Source organism: Oryctolagus cuniculus, chromosome 2 (genome assembly GCF_964237555.1).
Source record: "Oryctolagus cuniculus chromosome 2, mOryCun1.1, whole genome shotgun sequence".
In the NCBI taxonomy this organism is placed as follows: Eukaryota; Metazoa; Chordata; class Mammalia; order Lagomorpha; family Leporidae; genus Oryctolagus; species Oryctolagus cuniculus.
The window spans coordinates 147,593,159-147,616,285 of record NC_091433.1 but is presented as its reverse complement, the minus strand read 5'-3'; the positions used below and the strand labels follow the sequence as shown (position 1 = coordinate 147,616,285).

At 48.3% G+C, this 23,127-nt stretch overlaps 2 protein-coding genes across 21 annotated transcripts in view; one reads left to right on the top strand and one right to left on the bottom strand.

Annotated features, from left to right (window-relative positions):
* Positions 1-23,127, top strand: part of EML6 (EMAP like 6) — a 388,832-nt gene that overhangs the window by 310,287 nt on the left and 55,418 nt on the right. For 4 of the 15 annotated variants that reach the window (XM_070069105.1, XM_070069107.1, XM_070069108.1 and 1 more), the window contains 13 exons: positions 64-162; positions 776-796; positions 1,138-1,311; positions 4,756-4,964; positions 5,595-5,752; positions 6,275-6,389; positions 8,484-8,672; positions 9,894-10,066; positions 10,452-10,614; positions 11,550-11,653; positions 12,299-12,452; positions 12,829-12,929; positions 14,401-17,334. In XM_070069105.1, the coding sequence (XP_069925206.1) occupies positions 64-162; positions 776-796; positions 1,138-1,311; positions 4,756-4,964; positions 5,595-5,752; positions 6,275-6,389; positions 8,484-8,672; positions 9,894-10,066; positions 10,452-10,614; positions 11,550-11,653; positions 12,299-12,452; positions 12,829-12,929; positions 14,401-14,425 (1,685 nt within the window). In that variant the 3' untranslated portion in view covers positions 14,426-17,334. Of the gene's footprint in view, positions 1-63; positions 163-601; positions 919-1,137; positions 1,312-4,755; positions 4,965-5,594; positions 5,753-6,274; positions 6,390-8,483; positions 8,673-9,893; positions 10,067-10,451; positions 10,615-11,549; positions 11,654-12,298; positions 12,453-12,828; positions 12,930-14,400; positions 17,335-23,127 lie in introns of those variants that run through there. The other 11 variants (XR_011386640.1, XR_011386638.1, XR_011386639.1 and 8 more) reach the window with 10 other exon arrangements.
* The window catches only part of RTN4 (reticulon 4), a 75,197-nt gene continuing 68,487 nt past the window's right edge, over positions 16,418-23,127 (bottom strand). For 5 of the 6 annotated variants that reach the window (XM_070069111.1, XM_070069114.1, XM_070069115.1 and 2 more), the window contains 4 exons: positions 18,318-18,387; positions 18,004-18,050; positions 17,788-17,846; positions 16,418-17,411 (listed from right to left, as the gene is read on the bottom strand). In XM_070069111.1, coding sequence (XP_069925212.1) covers positions 17,369-17,411; positions 17,788-17,846; positions 18,004-18,050; positions 18,318-18,387 — 219 coding nt within the window. In that variant the 3' untranslated portion in view covers positions 16,418-17,368. Of the gene's footprint in view, positions 17,412-17,783; positions 17,847-18,003; positions 18,051-18,317; positions 18,388-23,127 lie in introns of all 6 variants that reach the window. The other variant, XM_070069112.1, reaches the window with a different exon arrangement.

Genomic DNA, 23,127 nt, shown 5'->3' with positions numbered 1-23,127 from the left:
CATGAAGCCCTGGGGTTGCCGATGCCCTCTCCCATCACTCTCCCGTGTCTCCCTCTCTCTTAGGGAGCCAGAGCTTCTACCTGGAGCACACGGATGACATCCTCTGCCTCACCGTGAACCAGCACCCCAAGTACCGGAATGTGGTGGCCACGAGCCAGATAGGTAGGGGGCCCTGCAGCAGCGGAGGCTGTCGCGGCTGAGCAGGGACGGTGACTGTTAGCAGTTACTGGCCAAGGGAGTAAGTGGGCCCCTGACGCCCACTCTTTGTTGTTGCTGTTGCTGTTGATTCTGGGGGTCTGTGTTAACACTCCCATCGATGGGGGATATGAGGGAGCACAAAGGCATACCTGGAGCCTGCCAGTCCAAAGAAATGGACACCCCGTCCCCGGGGGCGGGGGGACAGTTTTTTGGGCCCCAGGTGTCCCATGAAGAGCCCCGCGTCTTGAAGGCTGCTGGTGGTGCTTGGGCAGACTGCAGTGTGTGTGCCTGGCTCCTCTGCGCTCTGGGAACCTGCCCACAGCAAATGTGACCGATTCACATTTGTGAGAAGTTTGCTCATTCGTTTATTTATTTATTTCTTTTTTTACTTTGTCATTTCAAGGGCAGTTTTTACACAAGTATCTTCCTGCTTGTTTTCATTGAGCCCATGTCCATTCTTAAGTTTCATTTGGAACTCTGTGATGCTGGTGCTGACTGCTTCCCTTCGGAGACGTGACTTACCGTAGCTATTGTTTTCCCTTGCCGCTTCCTCATTGCCATTGCCCACCCAATGCAGGTGATATCCCGGAGACCCCAGGTAAGGCCGTGCCACCCGTGAGTAGTCGGACTCCGCACAGCAAAACCATGTCCGTGTGTCCTGTTTGCTGCTTGTATCTGGCGGAATTGCTGATACAAATCATTGACCTCACCAGTTTCCCGTGTCTCGAATCCTCCGCACGTGTGTGCGTGTGTGCTGGATGTAGATGTCCACAGTTTCCCGCTGTCTTTCTCCCGGGGCCAGGTCAGACCGTAGATCTCATGCCCAGAGACCACAAAGGCCCCAGTGCTGTCTCAGCAAAGGTGTTAAAAGGAGCACGGGCATTCTCGTGTGTGCGCCGCTCTCCGCCTCAGTTCTGTGTTGTGCCTCCCCACACCCAGGGACCACCCCGTCGATCCACATCTGGGACGCCATGACCAAACACACCCTCTCCATGCTGCGGTGCTTCCACTCCAAGGGGGTAAATTACGTCAACTTCAGCGCCACCGGAAAGCTACTGGTGTCAGTGGGAGTGGACCCTGAGCACACCATCACGGTGTGGCGATGGCAGGAAGGTACGCCCGGCTCGGCTGTTCCTCCTCGGGGCTCGCTGTGCTGTGGGCTGCGCTCCAACCCCACCTGCCCCACTTCAAAGGCCACCAGAGGAACTGTGGCCAGGGGCCCCGGGGCCGCTTCATGAAGGATCTTTGGGGACTTGGAATGGCCCGGATATTGGCAACCTTCTTCCTCCGAGGCAGCCTCCTGCCCATTTCTGTCCCATCCACCTTCCTACCCCGACTTCCTCGTCCTTAGATCCTGTGATAGGCATCACTTGGGTTGACTTTGTTATAGGAAATGGGAAAATATTTTAGCATGGAAGCCTCAGAAATACATTTGGATATTTACATTTTTCTTTCAGTTTTTTAGACATGAGAATTCACCAACAATCAAGGCTTAGGTTTCATGCAGCCGATTTCTTTTTTGTCCTCCCCGACACACACACACACACACACACACACCCCAGCTGCTACTAAATTTATGGACATCCTAGAATGAAAGATGTGCGGTGTTCGGAGGATATTCTCAGGTCAGGTGCTGCTCTGGCGAAAGCAGATCCAATTAGTGAGGATGTTAATGAGGTCTGCGTGCAGCCGGGAAGCCTGTATCTGGGACACGCTGAGCCAGGCGGGCAGAGAGGTGGCACGTGTCCAGCGCGGGACTCTGGAGTCCCATTATCTGTCAGGTTCCCGTGGCGGGGTGGGGGAGGGGCGGCTGCAAGAGATGAGCATGTTGGAAGGAAAGTTCCTTCCCGAGCCCCCAGAAGGAAAAAAAGGGTGGATGGCCTGCAGAGATTGTGGGTGAGACTCACTCATCAAATTCCATCGAGAGGGAGATGGGTCCTTAGTATTCCCAGGAAACCGCATTTTTCCCCCTTCTTGTTCACGAGTATGTGGAGTGCAAGGGCCCCCTAACTGGTATCGCAAGTGATAGGCAGACTCGCCCGGATGAGAAGTGGCGCGTCTTAACTGGTGCATGGAAAGTGCTGGAGCTGGGGGACCAGACGGGATCCCGCCAGCCCCCTCCACGGGGAGCCCAGCCGCCAGAAAGTCCGTAGAGGAGACCTATGAAGTCTATGAAGACTATGAAGTCCCTAGAGGAGACCTAGCCGCCTCTGGCAGTGCCTCCCATTCCTAGGTCCTTGGAAGAAAGCTGTCACATGGCCCGGACGCAGTCTTGTCTAAGTTCAGGTTCCCTCTCCTCACAGCCTCCAAGTAGCCCTGCCCAGGGCCCTTGTGACCTTCCAAGGGAGGATTGGAGGATCCAGGACTTAGAGTGAGTTCTCAGAGAGAGGCCTCCCGTCATCCCTTTGGGAATGAGTCTGAGCGAGGGCAGTGAGAACAGCTGATGGCCTTACCTGCCACGGCCTCTCCCGGGTCAGCTGTGGCCTCAGCACCGCTTCTCCCTGACTTCCCCAGCGCGGGTTCCCTGCACTAACAAGCCGTGCCCGCAGATGCGTGGCGTGTGTTTGGTGAGGCCTGCTTAGCTTTTGTTCTCACCATTTGTTATCTCATTTATGATGGCCGTTCTGGACCCGCTCTCTGAGTGTGTAGATAATAATAAACCAAATAAAATGGAATTTAAAATGCGCTTGTTATGTAAGATGCATGAACTCGAGTCCTGGATGTCTAATTTTTCCGAAGCAGAGTAGAACCCGATGCAGAGAGGATCACAGGTGTCTCCATAATCAGAAGTGTCTCTGAAATTCAGGAAAAGGCAGACGGTGGCTTAGGAAAAATGCTCCTCTGCTTGTTTCTCTGCATCTTCCCCTTGACGAGAGGGATCCACCCTCCGTCCCTCTCATTGTCGGACACTGGTATTGCTGCTTCTGCACTGGCTCGTTCAAATGCTTTTTCTGCTGGGGTGGGAGGCTTGTCTTTTTCAGATGATTTTCAGTTCCTTATGGAGTATTAATGTTAATCCTTTGGCTCTTAGAAGCATTGTGAATATTCTCTCCTGATCTGTTTTTTACCTTTGTTGTGGTGTCCTTGGAGACCAGGCAGGGGTTCTGAAACTTCTGAGCCATAACTAGTGAGATAGTCATGGACTCATGTGCAGGGAGAGGTGACCTGTGGGTCTCCCCAGCCTCTCCTGGAGAAGAATCCCCTGGGGGAGTGTCTGAGGGGGCCACTGCACACCCAGCTAACTTGAAGACCCTCCTCTGCCCTACAAGATGTACATTACAAAAACAAGTAAATGTAGAATTCTGAGAAATGGATAGAAAAAGTAATAAAGGGAGGGGAGACTATTAAGAGGAAAATGGAACTAAAACACTCAGTTTGATTTAAAAAAGGCAACAGAAGTTGAAAATAAAAACTCAAAGTCTTAAAAATGAAATAAGATTAAAAGAGAGAGATGGGTTTAAAATACAAGCTCCGAGAATAGAAGCCCAGAGAGCCAAGAAGGCAGTAAAGTGAGCGGCGCTGACATGAAGAAAACCACGATGCTGTGTCAAGCACTCTTCTTACGGCTTGTAGCAGTTCTTTAAATCTTTACCTTATGGAAAATAGCAACATTTTTTAATCCCCAGTTTATGTGAGGATAGGCCCAGTCCAGGTAAGGTGAATAAGACCCGGACGGTTAAACATTGTGTCCAAAGCTGCTTTGCGATGATGGAGTTGGAGTTTGATTGCCGCGGCTCACTAGGCTAATCCTCCGCCTTGCGGCGCCGGCACACCGGGTTCTAGTCCCGGTCGGGGAGCCGGATTCTGTCCCGGTTGCCCCTCTTCCAGGCCAACTCTCTGCTGTGGTCAGTGAGTGCAGTGGAGGATGGCCCAACTCCTTCGGCCCTGCACCCCATGGGAGACCAGGATAAGCACCTGGCTCCTGCCTTCGGATCAGCGTGGTGCGCCGGCCGCAGCGGCCATTGGAGGGTGAACCAATGGCAAAGGAAGACCTTTCTCTCTGTCTCTTTCTTTCTCACTGTCCACTCTGCCTGTCAAAAAAAAAAAAAAATGTTCATTAGAATGCAGGGGAGTCAAAACCATACATAAATTGGATTGAGGGGGAAAACTAGCAATTAAATACATAAGGTAAAAATTCTTAACCTGAAAGCAACAAAATTAAAAGGACTATGGGAAACCTTTTTTAAAATAAAATAAATGCAGAGAACCTTAGAAACGAATGCGGACCGCCTAAAGGAAGGTGAGTCCCCCGTGGAACACGCTGAGAGGTTTAGGCTTCCAGTGGGGTGGTGGGAGCCTGGAGGAGGGAAGATGGGGGTGCCCTTGAGAGCCTTTTGCCTTTTTCTCGCCTCCGAGAGCTTCCATCTCCTGGGCCACTTCTACCTGCGCAGCTGCAGGCTGTTCTGGAAACCTCATAGATCCCTTCCTCCCCTGGCCTTGAGGGCAGTGTCTACAGGGCAGAGGCCGCTTGTTCAAGAAGAAAGAGGCTGCCCGGGAGCCTGAGGTACGCCGGCAGGCTCAGAGGGCCGATCCTAGCGGGTTCTGTCCCCCTGACAGGTGCCAAGGTCGCCAGCCGGGGCGGCCACCTGGAGCGCATCTTCGTGGTGGAGTTTCGCCCTGACTCAGACACGCAGTTTGTGTCCGTCGGGGTCAAACACATGAAGTTCTGGACCCTGGCGGGCAGCGCCCTGCTGTACAAGAAAGGGGTCATCGGGTCGATGGAGGCTGCGAAGATGCAGACGATGCTCTCCGTGGCCTTCGGTGCTGTGAGTGCCCACGGGGACCCGGAAGTCCTGGGTGTGGGCGCCGGGGAGGGGGCCCAAGAAGAGGCGAACAGTAGGGGAGCCGCTGCTGCCTTCTGCGCGTCTACGCGTCCCCCCGCACTCAGCACTCGCGCGAGACAGTCTTGTCTCACAATGTGAATGGGGAAAAGGAAGGACCCAGCCCGGGGCTGGAGGTGCGGGATTGCGGAGGCAGCCCCAGGCTTGCCTGTTGCACCTGAGGTTAGCCCGGAGGACGCTGGGAAGTTTCCGCTGCTCCCGGGTGGTCTTTTCCTTCCAGCTCTTCTGCTCCACCAGTGCCCCCGGGGCCCCATGTCGGCGGCTGGGGTGTGCCCTCTGGCGCCCCTTCTGCTGTGGCTGTGACCCCTCCCTGGGTTGGCTGAGGCAGGGTTGTGGCGCAGGCTGTCCCGTGGGCACAATCTCAGGGCTTCAGATGCTTGTGGATGTGGAGCCAGACTCCGGGAAGTCATACGCCCGTGCTGCTTTCCTTAGCGCAGGAACACGCAATGGCCCACGCACGTCTGCCTCTCCAGCTCTGGTTCTGTAACGGGGTGGGGGTAGGAAGGGACCCTTGTGGGGGTGCTGTGAGCAAGGAAGGTGTTGCTTTGCTTGCAGAACAACCTCACTTTCACGGGTGCCATCAACGGGGACGTCTACGTGTGGAAGGACCACTTCCTCGTCCGGCTGGTGGCCAAGGCGCACACGGGCCCCGTGTTCACCATGTACACCACCCTCCGGGATGGGCTCATCGTGACCGGCGGCAAAGAGCGGCCGTAAGTGGCGGCTCCTGCGGGCGCAGGCCAGGGGAGAAAGTCTAGATGGCCCTGCACCTTGCCTTTCTGCGTGAGGGCTCCGGGTCCAGGCTTCCCAAGTCGGAGAGAGGTGCTTCCGGGCGGCTTACCGACCTGAGAGGCCTCCTGGAGTAAACTGGAGGCACCGCTGTTCCTCAGGTCTTACCCTCAGTAGCTGTTTGAGGGAAAGGAGGAGGTCGGGAGGGGAGGGCAAGGGAGTTCCACCGGGGCCAGGAAAGAGATGACCAGGGAGCGGGAAGATGGGGAACGTTCAAGTACAAATCATCGGATTTTCCAGCTTAAGTTCTCTTTGCTCCCAAGATAATATTGTTGGAAGGGGCTGGAAGAAATCTACAAGTTCAGGGGGTTATGAGCACTAAAAATGGGGCCAGACCCTGGGCGGTCTGTTCTGCTGGGCCCTGTAATCCTGATGGATGGGGGCGTGGGGGGAGCTGAGGATAAGGGTGATGGGCTGTGTGCCTCCCCATCTTTTTTTTTTTTTAGGACCAAGGAAGGAGGTGCTGTGAAGCTGTGGGACCAGGAGATGAAGCGGTGCCGGGCCTTCCAGCTGGAGACGGGGCAGCTGGTGGAGTGCGTGCGCTCCGTGTGCCGTGGCAAAGTGAGCGGGCGGGGGCAGGGTGGTGGTGGTGAGCCCTCCTGTGACACCTCCCCAGCCACGCACTTTGCCTGTGGGTGTTTGTTCAGTCCTTAAAGCAAGCCGCCACGCTGTGAGTTAGGCATGGGAGAGGCGCAGAGTCACAGGGTCCAGTGGAAGGAAGAGCTGAGTAAGATTTTGAGCTGTCTTAGAAGTTGGCTGTCTAGGGCTCCGTGCTGTGGCACAGTGGTTAAGCCGTCTATGGCACCGGCATCCCATATGGGCAGGGGTTTGAGTCTCAGCTACTCCGCTTCCAATCCAGATCTCTGCTAATGTGCCTGGGAAAGCAGTGGAAGATGGCCCAAGTGCATGAGTCCCTGCACTCAGGTGGGAAACCCGGATGAAGCTCCTTGCCTGGCCCTGCCCTGGTTGTTTCCGCCATTGTGGAATGAACAGGAGGATGAAAGAGTCTCTCTCTCTCTCTCTCTCTGTTTTCAGATACATTGTTTTTAAACAATGACCCAGACATCAGGGTCCTTTACTTGACAGGTAGAGTTATAGACAGAGAGAGAGAGGGAGGGAGGGAGGGAGGGAAAGGTCTTCCTTTCGCTGGTTCACTCCCCAGATGGCCACCACGGCTGGTGCTGCGCTGATCCGAAGCCAGGAGCCAGGTGCTTCTCCTGGTCTCCCATGCGGGTACAGGGGCCCAAGCACCTGGGCCATCCTCCACTGCCCTCCCTGGCCACAGCAGAGAGCTGGAATGGAAGGGGAGCAACCAGGACTAGAATCCAGCATCCATATGGGATGCCGGTGCGGCAGGCGGAGGATTAACCAAGTGAGCGATGGCGCCGGCCCCCAGATACATTCTTAAAATCTTAAAGAAAAAGAAGAAATTGGCTTTCCACTCTGAGGTGTCATGGCAATCACTAGAATGTTCTAGTGGGGTCTGGATGACAGAGAACTTGGTGCTCGAGTTCGAGCCTAAAGTAGTTGATGGCGAGAAGTGGAGGAGATGCTGAGGGATGGATGGATTTGTTAAAAACAGAACTTCCCTCAGCTACTTTAACTCCAATGCAGCAGAGGCACTTGTCCAAGCCTTCCTGATAGAGATGTCTTCAAACTACTGTTTAAAAAATTGTGACAAAATATATGTAACAAAAGATATACTGTTTTAACCATTTTTACAAAATTTTTATTTAGTTGAGAGGTTGAAATCTCATCCATTGGTTTACTCCCCAAATGACCACAATGGCTGAGGCTGGGCCAGGCCAAAGCCAGGAGCAGCGTTCTCAGTCCAGGTCTCCTGCATGGGTGGCAGGCACCCAGTGAGAGCCATCCGTCAGCTGTTGCCTCCCAGGGTCTGCATAAGCGGGAAGCTGGAATCGGGAGTGCAGCCAGGTCTCAAATCCAGGCAGTCTGACATGGGACCACAAGAGTCCCAACCACTAAGTGGCCTAACCACTAAGCCAAACATCTCCCCCGCTATTTTAGCCTTTTTTGTTTGTTTGTTTGTTTGTTTTTGGACAGGCAGAGTTAGACAGTGAGAGAGAAAGAGACAGAGAGAAAGGTCCTTCTTTTTCCGTTGGTTCACCCTCCAAGTGGCCGCTATGGCCAGCATGTTGCGGCCGGCGCGCTGTGCTGATCCGAAGCCAGGAGCCAGGTGCTTCTCCTGGTCTCCCATGGGGTGCAGGGCCCAAGCACCTGGGCCATCCTCCACTGCCCTCCTGGGCCACAGCAGAGAGCTGGACAGGAAGAGGAGCAACCAGGACAGAATCCAGCGCCCCAGCGGGGATTAGAACCCAGGGTGCCAGTGCCACAGGTGCAGGATTAGCCTAGTGAGCCGCGGCGCCTATTTTTTTTAACCATTTTTAAGTGTTTAGTTCTGAGCCACGGCGCCTGCCTATTTTTAACCATTTTTTAAGTGTTTAGTTCAGTGGCATCAAGTACACTGACATCATTGTGCAACCATCCACAAAACTTGTTATCTAGGAAAACTGAAACTCTATGCCCAGTAGACTGTCCGGAATCACCATATACTTTCTGCCTCCATGAATTTGACTATTCTGGGTATCTCAGGCAGCAGCTGTCCCTTTTCTAATAACGTCTTAATTACAACAGGGCAAAATTTTAGTGGGAACCAAAGATGGAGAAATCATTGAAGTAGGTGAAAAAAATGCTGCTTCCAACATCCTGATTGACGGGCACATGGAAGGGGAGATCTGGGGCCTGGCCACACACCCGTCCAAGGACATCTTCATCTCCGCCAGCAACGACAGCACAGCCCGCATCTGGGACCTGGCTGACAAGGTGAGGGAGCCCTCTGCTCGGCTGGATGCCTGCAGCGGGGCAGCAGGCTGGCGGCGACCTGGTGAGGAGAAGGCCAGCGAGCATCAGGCTGGGGCTGAGGGCTGGGCTGGAGAACAGGTCAGCTTCAAGTGAGCCTGGGAATGTTAGACTAGGCAGGGTGGACGCCTAGGAATGAAAGAGTTCCCTCGCGTGCCCATTCCGCTATCTTTTAGCCCATATCCACTTGTAAATAGTTAGGGCATAGGAATAACTTGAGAATGATTATTCTCTTGTTATGAAGAAACTACAGGACAGGCAAATCATGTCTTCCCTGGGAGAGAAGACTGACAGCCATCTAAATGTCAGATGTTCCCACGTGGGCTAATGTATTCCTGATAAAATCCCAACATGGATTCTCTTAAAGTTTGGGAAGAAATCTTAAAGTTCATCCAGGGTAAAAATGCAAAATAATAAAGGAAGGCGTAGCCTGTTGGGACAGATTGCTTCTAAGTTTGGGCCAATATTAAAACAAGCACTTAAGTTCTAATAATTAAAATCCTTGGTTTCATTTCAAAATGGCTACTGTATGTCTCAGTCCTAATTTTAGTACGAGAGTCAGAGAACAGACACAGAAAAGCCCAAGTGTGTTTATTAAACTCCTAAGATAGTGTCTATAAATATTTAGTAGATTTGTTAGCCGTAGCTGCAGTGTATTGCGTACCTACTGGATCCCATATGCCCTGTGTGCACTATCATTAAGGCTGCCTACAGTCTTGCAAGAGCAATGTAAATAGGGCTTCCTTACACTTCAGAAAGCTGAGAAGTCAGCTGGGATTCCAGATTTGAACCAGCAGACTCTTCCCCAAGCAAGAGCTCCGTGATCTACAGCTGGAGGGCCAAATCTGGCCTGCTGCCTGCCTCTGCACAGGAAGCCACACTTGTTGATCTGTGGTTGCTTTTGTGCCTCAGTGACAGAGTTGAGTGGTTGGGACAGAGACCATATGGGCCTGCAAAAGTCTAAGACATTTACTGCCTTACTATGTACAGAAGAAGTTAGGCCAACTCTTCCCCAAAGCCTACTGCCCACAGAGCTACCCAGGGGCATTGTCCGTGAAAAGCAAGGGAGGTGGTGGCCCACAGCGCAAGAGCAGGCAGCCTCACTGCCCTGGCCTGGGGCAGGATTTCCTCACAGGGCCGGCTGAGGGCCAGGGGCTCAGGTGCCTTCACTTTGTATCAATGTAGAAGCTGCTAAACAAGGTGAACTTGGGCCATGCCGCCAGGTGTGCAGCCTACAGCCCTGATGGGGAGATGGTGGCCATTGGCATGAAGAATGGAGAGTTTGTCATCTTGTTGGTGAACAGCTTGAAAGTTTGGGGGAAAAAAAGAGACCGGAAATCTGCTATCCAAGATATCAGGTGCGTGGGAAGCGGGCGGTCTGGGAAGGGAGGAGAAAGGGGGCATTCTCTTCATCCGTGGTTGTGGTTTTCAGTCCAGGAAGGCTCTTTTCAACAAGCCAGCTATGAATGCACACCCTTTCACACACTCTCTCATCTGTCTTGACTAATTTCTCTAAGAGTTTGATAAAAAAATGACTTGTAAAACGTCACTCTGCAAACCACTGCATGCATTCATGTCCTTGCTTCCTGGGAAGGGACCCAGAGCAATGTCTGAATTCCATTCGGCGCAGGGAGAAGCTGACCGCCTGTGAGTCGGGTGGCAGATCTCCGTGCCTTGGGGTGTGGGAGCCCTATGCCCCCGCAGCCCTTCTCACGGACCTGCTCTTGGGTTTGCTTTTTCTAGAATCAGTCCTGACAACCGATTCTTGGCTGTTGGTTCTGCTGAGCACACAGTTGACTTCTATGACCTCACTCAGGGCACCAGTCTGAACCGCATTGGCTACTGCAAAGATATTCCAAGCTTTGTCATTCAGATGGATTTTTCTGCAGACAGCAAATACATTCAGGTTTGCTTCAGGTTTATTTATATCTGGGGCCAGCAACAGCAATGGTCACAGCAACAATGGCTTCTCTGATGGCCTGCTTCTTGCCAGGCAGTGTGCTCACTTACTCTTTAGGGCACGCTTACTTTGTCCCCTATTTTATAAATGTAGAAATGTATTACATTTATTTTATAAATGTAGAAACAGAGGCTTAGAGAATTGAAGAAAGTTGAGAAATGGAATTCAAAATGGGAAAGCCTTGTTGTGCGGTCAAAGCCGGAATCAGAAGCCCTGGTCGTCTTTAACCTCCCCTTCAAAGACTGCATATTTCCAGTTCTCTGGGGCTGTATCTAACCTGAGGTGCTTCTTGCCTAATTCTGAATTCTACTGGGTCTCCTGACCCCTGTGCGCTTGTGACCTGGACTCCAGACAGTGGGCCCAGGGGGCACACCCTTGGGTCCCAAAGGAAGTGACCAGTGGGGAGCGACTGAGAGAGACCCCACCCTCGGGTCTGACAGCCAAACCCGGATAGTTTCTCCTGCGCTTATCAAATGCACTTGAGAGCTGGCCTGCAGTTGGGTATGCAGGGTGAAAGGGAGAGTATGCATTCATTCATTCACCAATGAATGGATCCAATGGGCCTGGTCCCTGTCTCCTGGAGCTTGCTCTCGGCGGAAGACAAGCGCACAATGACCCAGGCAATGACAGTTATGATGTGAAGTGAAGGCCAAGCACAGGGCGCTGGGGAGCACTGAAACAGGTGCTGACTTTAGATTCACTTGGTTTTGTGAATTTTGCTCTGGGCTGGCCACAGGCTTTGCAGCCTGGAGTTGTGCTTGGGTTTGGAGAAGAGCACTAGGCCTGCAGAGACAGGGCCCATGTTCTGGACAGCAGCACACTGACTGAAGTCTGTTGAACTGCAAAAGAAAGCTGATGACGTGGGTTCCCTTCCACTGCAGGTGTCAACAGGAGCCTATAAGCGCCAGGTGCATGAAGTCCCCCTGGGGAAGCAGGTAACCGAAGCCATGGTCATTGAGAAGATCACCTGGGCCTCCTGGACAAGGTGACTGGAGGAAAACACTTCTTGAGGCAAAAGTCACACGGGAGTCTCTTACTACAGGCTCACCTCCGGGTCCACATACGGCCAGAATCAGAAGCAGCTCCGAGACGGAGCTATCTTTTCTGTAGGGGTGAATTGGGAGGCTTTTTGGTACGAGTGTAGGCTACGGGCCTTGATTTTGATCCTGGGCTTTTGAAGTGCGGAGTCCTCCTCCTGTGTGTCCTGCACAAGGCCTACAAGTCCCTAACCCCATCCAACAAGTTTAAAGGGAAACCATCTCCTATCTCTTGGCCAAGCTCAGGTGCACAAGTAGGCCTCAAGTCACAAGGGAAAGGGCAGGGGGCAGGGGAGGGCCAGAGCCACTGAACAGGATGAGAACAGAATGCCTGGTCAGTTCAAGGGAAACGAGCCTCCATGTGTCTCCCCAGCGTGCACTTGCTCAGGACTACAGGGAGGAGGGGGAGTGTGGGGGACTACGGCAGAGAGAGAGAGGTAGAGCTGGTGCAAGTGTACAGAGACGCTCTCCAGCCGTGCCAGGGGAGCCCCGTGACCTCACCAAGTCAGACCTTGTATCCCTGGGAAGGGATGCTAGAACACAACAAACCTTCTTACGTGTCTTCCTTCTAACACCTCTTCCTGCCGAGATAGCATTCTGGGAGATGAAGTCATTGGAATCTGGCCTCGAAATGCGGACAAGGCTGACGTCAACTGCGCCTGTGTGACCCATGCTGGCCTGAACATTGTCACGGGAGATGATTTTGGGCTGGTGAAGCTCTTTGATTTTCCATGCACAGAAAAATTTGTGAGTTTTCCTCACAGTAGGGTCCCTGTACCTCCTCCAGGCTCTTGGCTCTTGATTCTCGTGGGACATGGTGGCCACAGCTAGCTGGCCCTCTGCGAGACGGGCATCTTGTCTCAGTCCTGTGGAGATTGGCCAGTGACTCACTTTTCCACCTCCTCTGCAGGGGCAGCCCTAGGAGCTGGGAGAAGGGAGGGTGGAGGGTGAACAGGATGGCCGCAAGTAGGGCAAGGGCAAAAGGCTGGTGAACGGAGACGTCCACGTGAACTGGGAGTCCCAAGTTGGGGAGGTCCCAGGCAAGAGCATTTGAGGCCGGGTGTGGTCTGAATTTGTTGGAGGAGCAGGGCCTCTTACCCGTCTCATTCACTTTTGCCTACAGGCCAAACACAAGCGTTACTTTGGTCACTCAGCTCACGTGACCAACATCCGTTTCTCTTATGATGACAAGTATGTGGTCAGCACTGGAGGAGATGACTGCAGGTAACTAATCTGATTAATCCACTTCTGGTGCCCAGGCCTGGCCTTCTTTCCTGCCCTCGCCCAGGTGGCCTCTCCCAGAAGCACGGGCAGGATGGAAACCAGGAAATTGTTGAGTCTTAACGTAGGCAAGGCCTCTCTAGGTATAAGTTAATTCGGTCCCCGTAGACTCAACCCGACCTTGATGGGCCTGTGCCGTTTCCTATAGCTGTCCTGGGATTTGTAAGAAGCCAAGAGCACGTGACAGCTACCTTGAGTACGGCAGGCAGGAAGGGGCAGGCAGGTGAGAGACCTGAGATGCCTGCCTTCTGCAGGAGCCCTTGACAGCTCAGGCCAAGATGGATATTCATCCTTGTCCTTTTAAGGACTCTCAGTGGACTTAACACACATGATTACCCCACAGCCAAGAGAGATGTTTAAAGCCTCAGTGGTAAGCCTTGTTCACTCTAAGAAACAAGCAGGACAAGAGTTAGCCCACTTTCACGTGCTGTCAGATGAGGTAACATGCTTATATCCAGTGCTAGTTAGCAGCAGGAAGATTACTCCAAGCAGCTAGTTAGGCTCCCAATCAGGGCAGTTTTGACCTTGTGTGAAAACTGGCATGACCTTGTGCGTGAGGACTGAGGAAGCCAGGGTTTGGAAGCTGCTCTGCTAGCCTCCTTCATTGGGGACCCCAGTCCCTTGGGTGTTCCCAAGGCCACGGCTTTCTTCTGGGTGCCCCTCCAACAAGGGCACTGCTTAGTGTGGAGGAACGAAACTAACAGCTTTTCCCCATCCGAAGTAGTTGAAAGGCTTTGTTGCAGCATGGATGTTGGTTTCTGTTCATCCAAGCAGACTCCTAAAGGGATAAAGAAGAAATGCATGCATGTGATATTCTTAGTAGGCTGTTAGGCTGCAGGAGACACCTAGAACCCAAAAGTGCTGTGGTACTTCCTGCTGGCCTGCTTTGGAGCAGCCGTTTCTTGCATGCTGTGCCAACCACTGGCAGACACTTAGAGCCCTAGACAATAGTACTGACAGCAGCGCTTGTGGATAAGCACCGGGCCAACTGTGAACAAGCCAGGAGTAAGAGATAGAAGTGAGTTGGCCACCCCCACCCGGGAGACAAAGTGACTTCTGTTCCCTATAAAAGTCTTAGAGGGGGTCAGCGCCCACGGGACTTCCTAGGCTTGGGAACGTACTGTAATCCCTAGCCCTGTGCTGAATACTCGAAAGGGCTCTTCGCCTCAAGTGGTGTTGATAAAACCTTTTCAGTGGCACAGGAGTGAGCATGAAGTCAAATGCCCAAAAGCAGTTACCACATTCAGCAGACAAGCTGCCAAAGGAGTGAAAGCAAACCAAACACAACTTTTTTAAATGAAAAAGAGCAATGCACCTGTAATTGGTGGCAAGACCAATTCAAACATTCAAGTCTCAAGTACTTGGTAAGACTGTGGCTAGCCATGCGAAATAACCAGCTGGCTTGTTCTTACAGTGTGTTTGTGTGGCGATGTCTGTAACGCCAGAAACCTCTTCCGTTAATGCTGCTGCTACCACCCAGCAACTGCAGAGGCCAGGCACGGCCTCACCACTGGCTGCTGGGAAACGCCTATGATGCTGCAGGGACGCACAAGCTCAGACTGCTGCTGGCGCTTAGGGACTGCTCTCATGATCTGGACTCTCCAAGGCTGGGATGCCCGGAAGGTAAAGTTTTACAATGTTAGATTGCTTGCCTGTTCCTGAAACTACTAACAATGACACACACTAACTACACTGGCAAAGAAACCCTGTGTGATAATGTAGCCCATTAACAAAATTGAAAGCCTCAGTTCCCCTAACCAAGATGTAGCTTTTAATTTGCATCAAAACTTTTACAAAAGATGTTTTGCTATTATGTTTCTATATACTTTATGAATGTTCATTTTTACAAGTTGGACAAGACAGCTTAAGTTCGATGCACCTGAGTATTCGAAATATCGACAGCCTGTTCTCCACATTTAGCTTTCAAAACCAAATGAGCCATGTATAAACAAGTTGAGAAACTTAATTTTTTAATGTTTCCTTTGCCGAGTTTTATATCCATTAAGTGCCTTTGAAAGTTTCCAGTTGTGTGGGCTGCTGTCTCACTTCCCACAGATTATCTCTTTTCTACTTATGGTGCTAAAATTTCAAAACTGAGGAGGGCTACAGGACCCTTAGCAGATATATCTAGTCTGTCACCCATGTCCTATGTTTATGTCTTGGCTTCCTAAATGAAAAACATCACTTGAGCCCAGAAGGGATCAGAATTAATTTTTGTTATGTTTAGTGCCAAACCCCCAAAACCCAAAATATAATTCAACTAAAACAAAGCTCTACTACAAAACTCAAGTTAAAAACAAAACAAACACACTCAGGTCCAGGTGGATGAGCTGACTGGTCCTGTTAAATCTGACAATGGTAATTAATGAGGTGACCTGTGGTTATGCCTTGTTTGGACTCCATTGATTTGCTACAATTAAAACTATGTAGGTTAACTCTGCAGACCAAACCTCTAAACTCAAGGAGTATTCGACAAAATTATACACCCAAACAAATCTAAGAGTTCCTCAGAATTAGCTGTGTGACAGAATGCAAGCTGCACACTATTACCCTGACGCCATCCTTAACCCCCTTTGGTCACACTCTCCACGTAGCCCAGTTGCTGATGACAGGGCAGGGTGGATGCAGCTCACTGAAAGCAAAGTTGGTGAGTGGACTGGTGGTTCTGGCACACAGACACCTTCCATTCAATGAACTAAAATTCTGGATCTTCAGTTCCTGGCCATTTGCCATTTTAGAAAAAAGGTAAAATGAAGCATTTCAGTAAATAATAGATCAACATTTTACCACAGAAGTGCTTCAGCATTCTAATGGATTAGATGACTCATTAAGCTATTTTTATATGCCAGTTTACTAATGCCTTACATTAATCCACTAATAGGTTGTGGGGCCCATAGTAGAGTCCTTCTGCAGTCCTGTTTTCTGTAACCATGTTACTGATGACACTGAGTGATAATCATGTCTGCCTAAATATATTGTACTACTGACCTTTCATACTGATCCAGTCTCGCGCTGAAATAACCATATGGAAGAACAACGAATTGATTGATGACATGTACAACTATATTTAAAGAGCAATAGTGTCCGTGAGTCAAGAAACCTTCTTAAATCTTATTTGTAAGCATTTATATATGGTTTTGTGTATGTTCATAAATCTGTACTGTATTCTATATGTTTAAATACTGGTGCATGAATTTATTTTCACTTACTGTATAAAATGCCTACTGTAAAAACATTTTGGTATGTGTCAAATAAATTTGATTATGTAAGCATGCTCTTTGTTTTCAAAGTATCCAAAGTAAACACACCTGCACCATCAGCCGAAAATCTTTCCACAAATACAAGGAACCACTCACTGGTTGAAGCAAAGTCTACCAGTTGTGTACACTTTTGATCTACTGCAGTTTCACGAAACCAAAATACCACATCCATTTGAGTCTATAAGCTTTATTGATACTTTGCTTTTACAATTCACAATGCATTCCACAGATTTAGTTCAGTACAGCTTAAACCACAACGGTATAAGTCCATTTTATAATATCTTGCATAACAATGTTTGATATTTGCAAACAACATTTTTGGAAGCATTAGGTTCAGTCCACAGATTCAGAGTTTGTGACAAAATTAACTAAGTAAGTCGGTGCAATGAAGTTTATGTCAGAGTTCTATGTGTATGGCATTGTCTCATGTTGAAAAAGGATGGTAGTGCTCCTAGAAATATATTTTCTTTTTCTAGCTTATGTGCTTTGGAACTACACATGGTAACCAATGACTCTGAAACATCAAGCACTGTGGGGACAGCTGGAAGGGAAAGGGCTAAGCTTTGTGAAACACTATATATAGATAGATATATATAATCTATATTTACTTATATTGGCAATTAATATAACAGTAAAATTCACAATACACCTAGAACATATCAGAAAGGCAAGCTTTTTCATTCTTGCTTTAGTGGTATGTTCTCGTCTAAACATTTCATTTCAGAAAATCTGCATCAATCTACACAGACCACACACAGCGCACAAACTGTGAAAAGGGTTATTTTTTCCAGCTCCACTTTCTCGGCAACTTTCCAAAAATACAGCAAGACTACCTGCAACCAAGTGTAATATACAGCTTTCTCAGATCTTTTTTTTATTCATCAGTGCCTCATACAGGAAAAACAAATATGATTACGGTTTAAATCCATACATAGCAGCTTACAAATACTTAAGATGATGAACACATGGCAGTCAAGACAGGTAATTTTTCCTCAAACAGTGCATTGCTAAAAATAAAGATCTGTGAAGCTGCACTGTGATGTCAAGGTTTCATTCTTCCCTGACCCTCCCCCATGTAAGCAAATAAACACCCCCCTTTCAAAGATGAATTCCTATTGTTTATCATTCAGCTTTGCGCTTCAATCCAGGGATTTTTGCTTGAATTCTACAAATGAGAAAGAAAGGAGGAACAGTCAATGTAAATATCTTGTTTTCTGCCCCTTGAAAAGCCATCCTTCAATAATTTTTCATTTATTATTCAGTTTATATAAGGACAAACTAAGGCTGCCACATGTTATAAGCTATAATTTTGCCACCTTGGCTCCAAAAATTAGATTTAAGTAAAGTCTTAAATATATCTAGTAAAACTAGAAATTAATGATCCAAATGTTAGAAAAAAATACTTTGCTCCAATGTTACCCTTTAAAGTCTGACGATTTGCTATTCAATGCCTACAATGTAAAAAATGGAACACCAGTCTCAAAATCCAGCATACCTTATCTTTATTTAAAAAACAAAACTTATATATTTTAACTACTTACTTAGCCATAGCATCTTTAACATTCTTATTTGCAAGTCCTAGATAATGATCTATCTGCGCCTAAAAGAGAGATATAAAAGGAGTTGTAAGAGAACTTCTATTGCTATAGAATTGTATTAACCATTACTATGGATTCACAAATTAAAGGCTTAAAAAACCAGTACTGCTATGTAATAGGATGAGCACTGCATTCTGCAATCAACAGGTAAGAAATTACCTGATGCCGTTCATAAATAACAGGAACACTGAAGAGTGAGATCAGAGCTGAAAGAGGAAACACAACGTTTTACTACAGGTGCCCCTGGTTAGCTGTATGACTGCCCCATCAGCTAAGGCCACCTTTTATCTGTTTATTGTGGTAGTTGCAGCAGTCTCCAGGAGCTAAACAGCCTTTCCGTAAACTGAGTATCCGTATCGGAATTTATAGAAAGATCACAATCTCCCTATAAGATTATTTTCTACTAAAATGCCTGTTTTCTCATATCTGTTCTTTCTCTACCATTTTTCATGCTGGTGCTTTTATCAACTTACCCAAAATCAGAAGAGTCAGACCATTGAACAAGGCACCAACGTAGGTGAATACCCACATCAACACTGCAAACTGTAAAAAAATTCAAATAAAAATTAAGTTTTCTAATGTAAGAATGCCATCTAAATGCCAACCTACTATCAAAATTTGATGTACATTAAAATATTTCCCTTTGAAGTCTCAGTTCAAAATTTCAAAATCCCAATTAAACAATTAGTAGATTTGACCCATTTTTCCCTGGAGCACACTAACAAGTGGTTAATTCTGTTTTCTGAGATCAGGGAATGTGCCAAAGACACACTACCTTCAGATCTCTAACATCATTTATATCTTACAAAATTTAGTTTTTAAATGCGAAGACTGAAAAGGTACTATGAGAATTAGCTATAACCTTAAAGTTACCAAGTCTAAATGCTTGAAGATATCTGAACTAAATAATTCAAACATTAACATCTCAGGCATCTGATAAGCAATAACGAGGCAGAGTGTTACTACAGAAACTAGGTTTCAGGTACCAAAAATATCGCTTCTACCCTCCTAAGGTTAAGAGAAATAGTTAACATTTGTAAGGCGTCTAAAATGGTAACTAGTGCATAAGTAAATTAGTGTTTGTTAAAAATGCAGTGGGGGCAGGGCCAGTGCTGTGGTGTAAGGGTGAAGCCACCGCCTGCAATGCCAACATCACATATGAGAACCGGTTTGATTCCCAGCTGCTCTACTTCTGATCCAGCTACCTGCTAATGTGCCTGGAAAACAGTGGAAGATGGCCCAAGTCCTTGGGCCCCTGCACCCATGTGGGAGACCCGGAAGCAGCTCCTGGCTTTGGATTGGTTCAGTTCCAGCTATTGAGGCCATTTGGGGAGTGAACTGGCAGATGGGAAAACCTCTAATTCTGCCTCTCATATATATTTTTTTTTTAATTTCATTAAAAGTGGCAAAAAGAATAGAAACTTTTATTGACAGGTATACAGTTTCAGGATTTTCTCATAGCCAGGGTCAACTGAGGCCTCTAAGACATGCATCACTGGACAGACTGGGCCTGATTTTAGAGCCCCCTCAAGGAGTTGGGGATTGCAAAGAACTGACAACTCTTTTTTTTCTTAACCAAATAAGGCAGTTGAGCAAAGGCTTTACTTCTAAAAATTGATTTCATCTTGAAAAACCTTTTATTTCCTTTACTCTCCATAGTTTATTCATGAGATGGTCAGACAAGATTTGGAAGTAATCTTCCAGGTCTGAAATTTTGTGACATTGTAGAGTACAAGGGCTCAATGTCGTGTTCAAAGCACTTTTTTTTTTTTTTTTTGTGGACAGGCAGAGTGGACAGTGAGAGAGAGAGAGAGAGAGAGAGAAAGGTCTTCCTTTTGCCGTTGGTTCACCCTCCAATGGCTGCCATGGCTGGCGTGCTGCCGCCGGTGCACCGCGCTGATCCAAAGGCAGGAGCCAGGTGCCTCTCCAGGTCTCCCATGGGGTACAGGGCCCAAGCACTTAGGCCATCCTCCACTGCCTTCCCGGGCCACAGCAGAGAGCTGGCCTGGAAGAGGGGCAACCGGGAAAGAATCTGGTGCCCTGACCGGGACTAGAACCCAGGGTGCCGGCGCCGCTAGGTGGAGGATTAGCCTATTGAGCTGTGGTGCCGGCCCAAAGCACTTCTTAAAGGCTTCTAAGCACAGTCATTGTCTGCAATTCTTTGGCTTCCAAATTCAAAGCCTTCACATGTCGGTTCTATAGCAGGTCACAGCATCCTACCACCATCTCCCGTAATTTTTATTTTAATATTAGGTAATAAATGAAAAGGGGGGTTAAGTAGCACCTCCAACAGCTAAAGGAAGGATCAGCACATTTTTTTCTGGAAAGAGCTAACTAGTAAAAACTGTAGGTTTTATGTCCCACATAAAATCTTACATTGTTATTTGCTATTTTTACAATCTTCTAAAAAATACTTACATGAAGCACCATTCCTGGCTCCTGAACAAAATCAGGTCATGGGCCAGATAGGTAGTAGTTGGCTACCTCTGATCTAAAGTATATATTCATTCATTCAAAAAATCTGAGTGCTTACCATAAGCTGTGTTTTGAGCATTAATTAAGGTGTTCAAACTTGAATAAGTACACTTACATTGTGAATTAAGAAGACACTATGGATTCCGGCACCAACTGTCAGTTCTAAAAATAGCAACACTCTTGTCACCCCTACAACTGAATTTAACTAATGTTCCAGTGAGTAAATGTCAGGCATTCTTAACACCTGTCAATTGGAAAGAAAAAAAAATTGCTTCCATGTTCTTAGCAACTGTTCCAGGAACCTCTGGTAGAAAAGCTCAAAGGATAACTCCAGTCTTTTCCTTCTCACATAGTTTAAGGCTTCTTTGGCAGAAACTATAATTTAAGCAAGTTTACCTCAGAGGAACGAAGCTATTTTCATCCATCATCATCCAAAACTCTATAGGGAAAAGAGTCAGCCTTCCACAGTTGCAAAGAAATTGTTTTAGCAATAACCTACACATTCCATGACAAGTTTCTTAGAACAGCATACACAAAAATGAGTTCTACTTGTTCCTCAGTCACTGGCAAGACCACATTCCGAGTGCACAAGAGAAGCTGAAGCCCAAGTCCTCACACCTGAGCCCTCAAAGAGACTCGAATGTTATTTGCCCCTTTCAGAACCCGTTTCCTAAAAGCCTGGCTACCCGGCAGCAAAGAGAATAGAGGGAGGCCTCCACAGTTTTGGCGGCCAGACAAGTGACATAGATGCATGAGGATAACTGGTGAGGACTGAGGCAAACAGGTATCTGCCTTCTCTCTCTCAAGGCAGCACCGGTACCCCAACTCAAAATTATGCGGCCATGCAAGAACTTCAGGCCCATGTTACCAAATGTTTCCCATTTTAAGAACGAGACCAGTGGGGGCCAGTGTTGTGCCTCAGCAGTTAAGCTCCTGCTTGCGACACCAGCATCCCGTATCAAAACACTGGTTTGAGTCCTGGCTGCTCGGCTTCAGATCCAGCTCCCTGTTAACAGTGCTTTGGAAAGCAGCAGAAGATAGTCTAAGTGCTCTGGTGGAGTTGCTGACTCTTGGCTTTGGCCTGGCTCAGCCGTTGTAGCCATTTGGGGAAGTGAACCAGCAGATGGATCATGCACCCCCACACCTGTCACTCTTTTAAAAAAAATTATTTATTTGAAAAGCAAAAGGCAGAGTCACAAAGAGGCAGAGAGAAAGAGAGGTAGGTAGGTAGGTCTTCCATCGCTGGTTCACTCCCCCAGATGACCCCAATAGCTGGAGCTGTGCTAATCCGAAGCCAGGAGCTTCCTTTGGGTCTTCCCACGTGGATGCAGGGGCCCAAGCACTTGGGCCATCTTCTACTGCTTACCCAGGCCATAGAAGAGAGCTGGATCTGAAGTGGAGCAGCCAGGACTCGAACTGGAGCCCATATGGGATGCAGGTACTGCAGGTGGCAGTTTTACCCACTATGCTAAAGCACTGGCGCCACCAGCAGGTGGATTATCTGCCCCTCAATCTGTCACTCTTGCCTTTCAAATAAATAAATCTTTTTAAAACAAAACCAGAAATTCACATTTCTATATGCTAGCACAGAATTTCCTAATGTTGCAGCTACATTTGGAGTTAATTTGACACAGCAGCAGCCCAAAACAAAAATACTAGGTAAGGGATTTCTGAGAACACAGACAAGATCAGAAGAGAAAGAGGTGGAGAACTAGCATTCCAGCAAACACAATTCCTTCAACTGCTACATAATAGCAACTAATTAAAAATAATCTATGACAGTTGCTATGCTTTATGTATTTACAGTTATATACTTAACGCATTTATACAAAAGTTGAATACTCATATTATCCCCAGGAAGAAACAACTATGACATAAAGATCACCGCTTGAATCATGTTGCTACTCCAGGTCACCACGATGTTAGGTATGACTGACTACGACCTGCTGTGCTACACTGTAAAGCCACTACAGTAATTACCAGGAATCCATCACATGTGTGCATGTTAGCGATAGCAAGGCAGAACAAAGGTCAAGAAATACTACCTTAAAGAGGCAAGCAAGCAGCTCTCATTTTGGACTATCAACTCTATGCTGGTCCATGGCAAATTACTTTGCAACATTATAGCCAACACATATTAACTATGTAAATCAAAGCAGTAATGAGATTAGAGCAAAAAAGTCCCAAATGCAATGAAGATCTGGCAAATACTGATGGTAGGCAAGGGCCATGTCTTACTTGTCTTTACTCCAGAGGAATAAGGGAATTAAACTTAACTGTGTACCACACACGTGATTAAAGAGCTCTGCAGATTTATGTTGGCTCAACTGGGGATGGGGAAATATCTTTAAGGAAAATGGAGGAAGAGTAGTTAATAAATTTTTTTTTTTGACAGGCAGAGTGGACAGTGAGAGAGAGAGACAGAGAGAAAGGTCTTCCTTTGCTGTTGGTTCACCCTCCAATGGCCGTCGCGGCCAGCGCGCTGCGGCCGGCGCACCGCGCTGATCCGATGGCAGGAGCCAGGTGCTTCTCCTGGTCTCCCATGCGGGTGCAGGGCCCAAGGACTTGGGCCACCCTCCACTGCACTCCCTGGCCACAGCAGAGAGCTGGCCTGGAAGAGGGGCAACCGGGACAGAATCCGGCGCCCTGACCGGGACTAGAACCCGGTGTGCCGGCGCTGCAAGGCAGAGGATTAGCCTAGTGAGCCGCGGCGCCAGCCTAGTTAATAAAATTTTAAAAATTACTTTGACAATTTCAAAATGTTTCTGCATTCCCAAGCACTGAGATGTCACCTTTTCTGACACCTCC